The sequence below is a fragment of the Danio rerio genome, chromosome 25 (assembly GCF_049306965.1).
Source record: "Danio rerio strain Tuebingen ecotype United States chromosome 25, GRCz12tu, whole genome shotgun sequence".
NCBI classification, from domain to species: Eukaryota; Metazoa; Chordata; class Actinopteri; order Cypriniformes; family Danionidae; genus Danio; species Danio rerio.
In genome coordinates this window covers 3602501-3611441 of record NC_133200.1, presented here as the reverse complement: position 1 = coordinate 3611441, position 8941 = coordinate 3602501, and the positions used below count along the sequence as shown (strand labels likewise).

At 35.3% G+C, this 8941-nt stretch overlaps 1 protein-coding gene across 5 annotated transcripts in view; it reads left to right on the top strand.

Annotated features, from left to right (window-relative positions):
• The first annotated feature begins 95 nt into the window (after positions 1-95).
• scamp2 (secretory carrier membrane protein 2) overlaps positions 96-8941 on the top strand; it is a 19646-nt gene continuing 10800 nt past the window's right edge. For 2 of the 5 annotated variants that reach the window (XR_012399817.1, XM_073941950.1), the window contains exons 1-4: positions 116-261; positions 6450-6527; positions 7677-7751; positions 7826-8370. Coding sequence is in view for 1 of the 5 variants with exons in the window: in NM_213378.2 (NP_998543.1) it covers positions 205-261; positions 6450-6527; positions 7677-7751; positions 7826-7940 (325 nt within the window). In the remaining 4 variants the exon portion in view is untranslated. Of the gene's footprint in view, positions 262-6449; positions 6528-7676; positions 7752-7825; positions 8371-8941 lie in introns of those variants that run through there. The other 3 variants (NM_213378.2, XR_002456665.3, XM_073941949.1) reach the window with 3 other exon arrangements.

Sequence of the window (8941 nt, the reverse complement as noted above, 5' to 3'; positions counted from 1 at the left end):
TAACAAATAAAGTAAAATTCTATATAAAGTCCACTCTTTTTGATTCCGAATATAAAGTTCTACGTCTGCTGATGACGTCGCGGGCTGATCAGCAGCGCATGCGCGTCGCGCTCTCACTACGGAAGCGCAGAAAGGAAACGGCAGCGATCGCAGCTCCGGTGCCGCTCAGTTTGGACTAAATAAAGGCGGATAAAATCCATCACGATGTCGGGATTTGACTCAAATCCATTCGCAGATCCAGTCGACGTCAATCCCTTTCAGGTGAGACTCGAGCGGGTGGCAGGAGACGCGTTTCAGAGCTCGTTTGAGTTGAAGTTTGAGCCGTTAATTTGGGTTTGGTTTCGGTTCACATGAGCTCGGTTCGGTTGTTGACGTGTCATGGTGGCTATGCTGCTAGTTAAATCAGTAAAGCTGGTCAGTAGTCTCTGGTTAAGGGTGTGTGTTTGGTTTGGTGACTCGCTGAAGGCCTGAGCGCCACTCCTGTTAGTGTCACAACAGAGGAAAGAGCTGCAACAATAACTCCTGACCAGATCACCTGTGCGCCAAAAACTCGCATTTCATTAGTATAATTAGTATTTTTGGGTATCACTTATAATGGACCTGCTTTTAACAAGATGTAAAATAAGCCCCAATTGTGTGTTTGTTAAGTGTCAGCACAAAATACCACAAATAATGTTGTATAACTGACCCTTTTAGGCTTTGATGCTAATTGTGGGGTGTTTCAGTGACTGTCGCTTTAAATTCAAATGAGACTGTGCTCTTTTTGAAAGTGGGCGGAGTTACAAATGCCTATGTGTCAGGATAGTGGCAGCGTCCGAAACCGCATACTTCCATACTATATAGTACGCTAAAATCAGTATGCGAGCCAAGTAGTATGTCCGAATTCATAGATTTTAAAAATCAGTATTTGAGACGTACCCGGATGACCTACTACTTCCGGCGAGACTCTAAAGTGTGCATCCCATGCATGCTGTGCTATCCCATGATGCCCCGCGAGAGAATTTATGAATGGAAGTGATGAACATACTTTTATAAACGTTTAAATTCAAATGCAGTACCTACTGAGTAGTAGGCGGTTTCGGACACAGCCGCAGATTCATATGCTAATGAGGGAGAGATGATCACTAGTTGGCGGGGCTTCCCCCTCTGACACCACATACAAAGGGAGAATGTCAATTAAAGTGTTTCTGCAGGCTGTTTTTATCAAGTGTGATTATAAAAAATTAGATTAATACATTTTTTATCATTAGCAGCTAGTTGTATTTACAGACTGCTGCTGCACAACTGTTTAAACCCCTAATTAAAGTAATTTTTGCATAATAGCTCCTCTTTAAGAGAATGGTCCATTAGTTCATATATTTATTTACATGAACTAAATAAACTTGCACAGCAGTTATTAATAGTCGTAGTTCAACATTAACTAATGCAATTATTAAAATGTACTGAGATAGATCTGTTACTATTACATTTTTAATTATGTTAATATAAATAAATATCAATTAGATATATTTGTAATAAAAGTTATTATTATAATAAAATGATAATGTTTTCTATTAGTCAATTATTATATTATATTTATATTAATATTATTTCTATATTAAAATAAGTCAATTAAATATATTCAAATTGTTATATTATTAAATCAGTAATATATTATATTTATATTATTATAATTATTATATTATCAAATCAATTGATATATTATTTATATTATAATAATTATTTTCTATTGTTAAATCAATTATTATATTATTAATATCATTTTAATAATAATTTCTATTATTAAATCAATTATTATATTTATATATTATAAATATGATATTCTCAAATCAATTAATATGTTATTTATATTACATTATTTTCTATTATTAAATCAATTATTGTATTATAATTATATAATTATTATAATTATTAAATATTAAATTAATATTATTAATTTTTAAGATTGATCAATGCTATTATTTAAGAAACACTGTAATGCCCATCAAGCTGCGTTAATTTGAAGCTTAATACAGTGTTCGATATTGTGAAATATTAAATGAGTGTGTTGAAGTAAGCTGCTACATGACTCGTCGTTTGTGTTTTTAATCATTGTTCCTCTCCTCGTCTGGAGTCTGATATAGTTTCCAGCTGTTTGCTCGTCCAGAATATTGACTTCTGAATAAAGCAAACATTCCTGTCAGATTCTCCTCCTCTCCCTCGAAGCCGAATCCAGCCCAATCTCCTCAATAATTCACATGTTTAGAGACACTCTATTGGTTTTTACTCATGACTGTGCCCACAAACAATTAACACATTGTATATCCTTTTTCAGAGCATGCTTCATATTATCTGTTGATTGTTATTGCCAGAAGAGCAAGGCAGAAAACTCACTGATAAAGTGGATTTTTCTGATAAGACATGAGTAGGATAAACTTCAGATCTCAGATCAGTTCATCTTGAATTATGCGTCAATCGTTGAGCCAAGAATCTTAGTGATAGTTTATGGTTGAGATAAACGTTAAATTATACTGCAGTTAGAGACATTTACACATGAAGAGTGGGATTTCATTTTAAAACTAATATTAACTAAAAACTGTGTCTCGAAAGTGGCTACAACTGCATCCCCCTACAAAATCTGAATGGTTGGATATCATGTCTAATGTATGGGGACAGGATGACTTTTTCTTTAAAACTACATATGGACAAATTCCTGCAATATTGGGAGAAATGGATTGTACTTATGTCTTTACACAGTGTAATCTGATTTCTATACGTATTTGTTAATGTGACCTGTAAGGAAATATGTGACCAGTCAACTGTTAATTTAAGTTCCTTTTTTGTTATTGTGTGTGTGTGTGTGTGTGTGTGTGTGTGTGTGTGTGTGTGTGTGTGTGTGTGTGTGTATATATATATATATATATTATTTTTAAAAATCTATTATTTATTATTTGTGTGTTATTTATTGTTTCTTCGTTTAAAAAAAAGCTAAATAAAAATAGTATAAAAAATCTAATATAAACTATTTATTACATTATTACCTCATATTAACTGTCACATATTAAATATGTTTGTTGTTTAATATATGCATGACTATGACTTTTAATCTCTGTTTGATGATGTCACCGCATTGTTATTGAGGCATGTGACTGTGTAAACCTCATGACACACTCAGAGCACGTTGTTTCTCTGTATGTGGAATAATTTAAAAAATGTAAATATTATATACAGTTTTATATTATATAATTTAATATAATATTGTTTTATATTATATTATGTTATATTGTCTTGTATTGTTATATTTTATTATATTATATTTTATTGTAATATTTTATATTATATTATATTATATTATATTATTTAAATTGTCCTGCAGTTTTACACATTAAAAGTTTTATGATTTAATTTAAACATGCTAGTACTGATGTTACCTCTATTATTTTAAATACTTAAAATATAAAATGTAAATATTAAGTTATTATATTATAGTAGTTCAAATAATATAAAGTAATTAAATATATCTAAATGTAGTAATTTATTTCAGACTGCAAAAAAATTACTTTATTGAACAGGGATCTGATAAAAAAAATGGCAGAACATTATTATATTATATTATATTATATTATATTATACTTAATTATGTTATTTGTAATTACATTATATTATACTTAATTATATTATATTGTATTATTTACATTCTCCTACAATTTTATACATTAAAAGTTTTATGATTTAATTTAAACATGCTAGTAGTAGTGGTGCGCATGTGGTCAGCACATGCACTCCGGTGCTCGCGGCGACCCGAGTTCAATTCCTGCCTTGCAGTCCTATGCCGATCCTTCCCTTCTCTCTGCTCCCCATGCTTTCCTGTCAATACTCTCTACTGTCCTGTCAAATAAAGGTGAAAACCCAGAAAAAATAGATAAATAAAAAAATAAAAAATAAAATATTTTACTGTAGTAATTAAAATGATATCGTAATTAAATATATTTAAATGTAGTAATGTAAGTATAGTAAATTCAAACCGCAAAAAATACAGTATTGAACAGGTATCTACTTTACATTTATAATAAAGTCATATATTTATTTATTGTTTATAAATATTATCTGTTTGCCCATTGAAAAAATGGCAGTACAATTATATTTAGTTAAAATAGTGACATGGCGTTTAATATTATAAACAAAATAAATTATTAGGTATTTACGTTCAAAAATGAATTGTATGAAATCTTTTTTACTTCAAATTTAATTGAAACTTTTTCTGGATTTTAGCAGTCAAAAGTAGAAACTATTTATAGTGAATTTCTCATATTTTGTGTGTGTAATGCGTGTGAGTGAATGTGTGTGTTTGACTTTGTCAGAGTGAATGGGTTTGAGTGTGTGAGAGTGCATGCACGTGTGTCTCTGTGTGTGTGCGTGTGTGTGCGCGTGTGTGTGTGTGTGTGTGTGTGTGTGTTTGTTGAATGAGGGATTTGGCTGTAGGCCTGCATGTGGGAAGGACCGCAGGTGTGTTTGCCGTAGACAGAAACAATTATTGCATATTCATAATTGCTCATGTCACACATTAGCATTTGTGCGGTTTATAACAAGAAAACAGGCTTTTCTGATGAGGCTGGATGTGTGTTTAATGCTGTGAGTAACGTTTGTGTTGGTTGCTTAATGTTTGTTGCTCTGCGGATAAAGGAAGTTTCATGTCTGTCGTTTTTTATGAGCATTAATATGACAGTCTCTTCAGCACAATACAGCAGAATCACATTAATAATCAGTTTCCTACATGCACTTTGGACATGATCATGCTGTACTTCTCATTTGCCTTTATTGAGAATTACTCCATGGCCTGAACACCAGCTTTTGCATGTGCAAACAGCGCGTATGTTTTTCTCATAACGACATGTTGAAGTATATTAACTCTATTTCCTGTGATGATCTGTTTGAGTGTGTGAATCAATCAGTGCTGATTTCAGAGGTTTGTTTCCTCATTGTGTCCTCAGAGGCATTTAACATGTTACTAGATGGTTGTTGCATATAAATCTCCCTGTGATGATGACGATGACAGTGATGATGTCACTTTATTATGAATAAGGCATGTGACTCAATAAACATTAGTGGCGCTCCCATTTATTACATTGTTCAGTCATGCTTGGTGCATAATATAAAATTGCATGAATAATTAATTTATTTTTAATACAATGACATTTAACAAATAAAAAACATACATTTTTAAAATATTTGAAAGATCATTAAAATTAATTGTATGAATATTCTAAGCATGTTTATAGTAATCCTCTTATTTCATTATTAAAATAAATGCATGTCTGATACACTCACATGATGAGTCCAGTTTCTTGTTTCCTGATATTAGAAATAATCGTATTTTTATTATTGTTAGTATGGCTGGCTCAGTTGGCGTTTCTGTATGGAGTTTGCATGTTCTCCCCGTGTTGGTGTGGGTTTCCTCCGGGTGCTCCGGTTTCCACCACAATCCAAACACATGCACTATTGGTGAATTGATGAAGTAAATTGGCCGTAGTGTGTGAATGTGAGTGTGTATGGGTGTTTCCCAGTGCTGGGTTGCAGCTGGAAGGGCATCCGCTGCGTAAAACACATGCTGGATAAGTTGGCGGTTCATTTTGCTGTGGAGACACCTGATGAATAAAGGGACTAAGCTGAAGGAAAATGAATGAATGAATGTTATTATTAATAGTAATAATAATCACGTTTAGTATTAAATGTTAAAAACATGTTATAAAAGTATTATTTTGTGAATCTTTTTTTTTTTTTTTACTGAAATTATACAAAAACACAACAACAATGTAAGCTATTATGCTTTTGTAAATAACTGTAAAATTGTTTTAATATACCACAGGGTCTCTACAGATATCATAATGTCAAATTTAAGACCTTTTATGACCTTTTTAGAACATTAAGTATTAAATTTAAGACCTATATCGCAATATCAAAAACACGAGAGAAAATGTAAAAGCACAAAATTAGGGGAAAAATAAAGTTATTTAAATTGAACAGTAGTAAAGTCAGGTTAAATGCACCATTGAACTACAGAAAAAACAAACATCTTAATGCAGATTTATACTTTCACCTGGCAACGCATCGCACTACTCATGAAACGGATTAAGGCTTTTATACTTGACACGTTCACCATTGAGATATTTTTTTTAAATGACAGGGGGCGGTCCAAAAAACAGAAAGCATTAGCATTAGATGTAGCGTTACATAGACATCGCAAAAATAAGACCTGTGCAAAAATATTGAAGACCTAGAACAGCAAATGTAAGACTTTTTAAAGCCATAAATTTAGATTTTTTTTAAATTTAAGACTTTTTAACACTTTTTAAGACCCTGTGGGGACCCTGTAATAGCCTTCAATGTCCAAAAAGTCAGGATAATTATGGAAATATTATTATTATTATTAATTATAATAAAAATAATATTCTGTTGTGTTTTGTCCTCAGGATCCGTCTGTCACTCAGGTGACGAACTCTGGAGTGGATCACATTGAAAGCTTTAGTCCGTTTCCGGATGGGAATCAGGTGAGTCTGAGCTCTTGTATATTAAGGATTGCAGTTGGTCTGCATCTTTGAAATAACACTAGAGTCATTGCATTAAATAATAACAAACTTAAGCATGTCATCATGTTAAAGCTGCAGTATGTAAGTTTTGCACCCAGTGGTTGAACTAGGTATTGCATTCCTTGATTAAAACAAACGCAAGCGCAGGTTGCCAGATTGAGGACAGCATTTTACTATAGTTGTTAAACGTGATATTTAATTAATCTTGTCTCTATCTAAGGACTCTTCAGTCTTTTCAATCAGGTCACAGCGTCAGTACACTGCTTCAGTCTTTCACTTTCACACTTGTACGTAGTAATTTTAGTAAAAACCTCAGATTCTGTTGGTTGTGCACCTTTTTACCGGCCAACCTCCTGCGGGAAAAGGGATTGAAGGGTGGTAATTTGTGTAACTTATCTTTATTTATGATTTTATTTATTTATGAGTAAAGCAAAGACCATGCGGGTCAGTTAGTTGAAACGGTAGGCTAAAAATAATTAATTCGGTATTAAATAATGAATTATTCATAAATAATTAATTCATTTGATATAATTAATTGGGCGAGGCAGTGGTGCAGTAGGTAGTGCTGTTGCCTCACAGCAAGAAGGTCGCTAGGTCGCTGGTTCGAACCTCGGCTCAGTTGGTGTTTCTGTGTGGAGTTTGCATGTTCTCCCTGCCTTCGCGTGGGTTTCCTCTGGGTGCTCCGGTTTCCCCACAGTCCAAAGACATGCGGTACAGGTGAATTGGGTAGGCTAAATTGTCCATAGTGTATGAGTGTTTGTATGATTGTGTGTGGATGTTTCCCAGAGATGGGTTGCAGCTGGAAGGGCATCTGCTGCGTTAAAACTTCTGGATAAGTTGGCGGTTCATTCCGCTGTGGCAACCCTGGATTAGTAAAGGGACTAAGCCGACAAGAAAATGAATGAATGAAAGATATAATTAATTTATTAATTCGATGTTTCACATTAGACATCGTACGATGCCAAATTGGTCGACATCGCCCAACTCTAGTCCATAGTTTGTTCATGTTAGTAAATGCATTAACTAACACAACCTTCAACCTAACGCTCTTGTTATAAGTGTTACTAATGAAGTGAATTCTGATATCAGTAATTGTGATTTTTCCCTCAGGGATCCACTATTCCAGCATCAAGCGCCCCGACTCAACCTGCTGTCCTGCAGCCGTCAGTCGAGCCCAGTCCACAGGTCAGCATCACACACGCAGACACTTCTTCACAGTGTGTTTAAAGTGGATTTAACGTGTGTGGGTGTGTGTGCAGGCCACAGCTGCCGCTGCGCAGGCCAGTCTGATCAAACAACAGGAGGAGCTGGAGAGAAAAGCAGCAGAGCTGGAGAGAAGAGAACAAGAGCTGCAGAGTAGAGGAGCACCCACAGGTACACACACACACACACACACACACACACACACACACACACACACACACACACACACACACACACACACACACACACACACACACGGCTGGAGAGAAGAGAACAAGAGCTGCAGAGCAGAGGAGCACCCACAGGTACACACACACACACACGGCTGGAGAGAAGAGAACAAGAGCTGCAGAGCAGAGGAGCACCCACAGGTACACACACACACACACACACACACACACACACACACACACACACACACGGCTGGAGAGAAGAGAACAAGAGCTGCAGAGCAGAGGAGCACCCACAGGTACACACACACACACACACACACACACACACACACACACACACACACACACACACACACACACACACACACACACACACACACGGCTGGAGAGAAGAGAACAAGAGCTGCAGAGCAGAGGAGCACCCACAGGTACACACACACACACACACACACACACACACACACACACACACACACATATGGCTGGAGAGAACAGAACAAGAGCTGTAGAGCACAGTAATACATGTAACACATACACACTAATATGGATACATGCCAAAAATATACACATACACATGCATGCACAAACGCACACACTCACTAATAGTCATGCATGCACAAAGATGCACACACTAATGCATTTACAGGCACAAACCCATACACACACATATGCACATACATGCGCATAAATAGACATGGACAAATGCACACACCACTAATAAACATGCAAACACAAACTCATACACACTAATATGCATGCATGCACAAACTCGACACACATATGCTTATACATGCATACATATGCATGCACACACACACACACACACACACACACACACACACACACACACACACACACACACACACAAATCCACATGCTTGCAGAAATGCCCACACACTAATACAGATGCACTAACTCATACACACACAAATACACATGCATGCACAAATGCACACACACACACACTAATGCACATGCATTAACTCATGCACACACGCA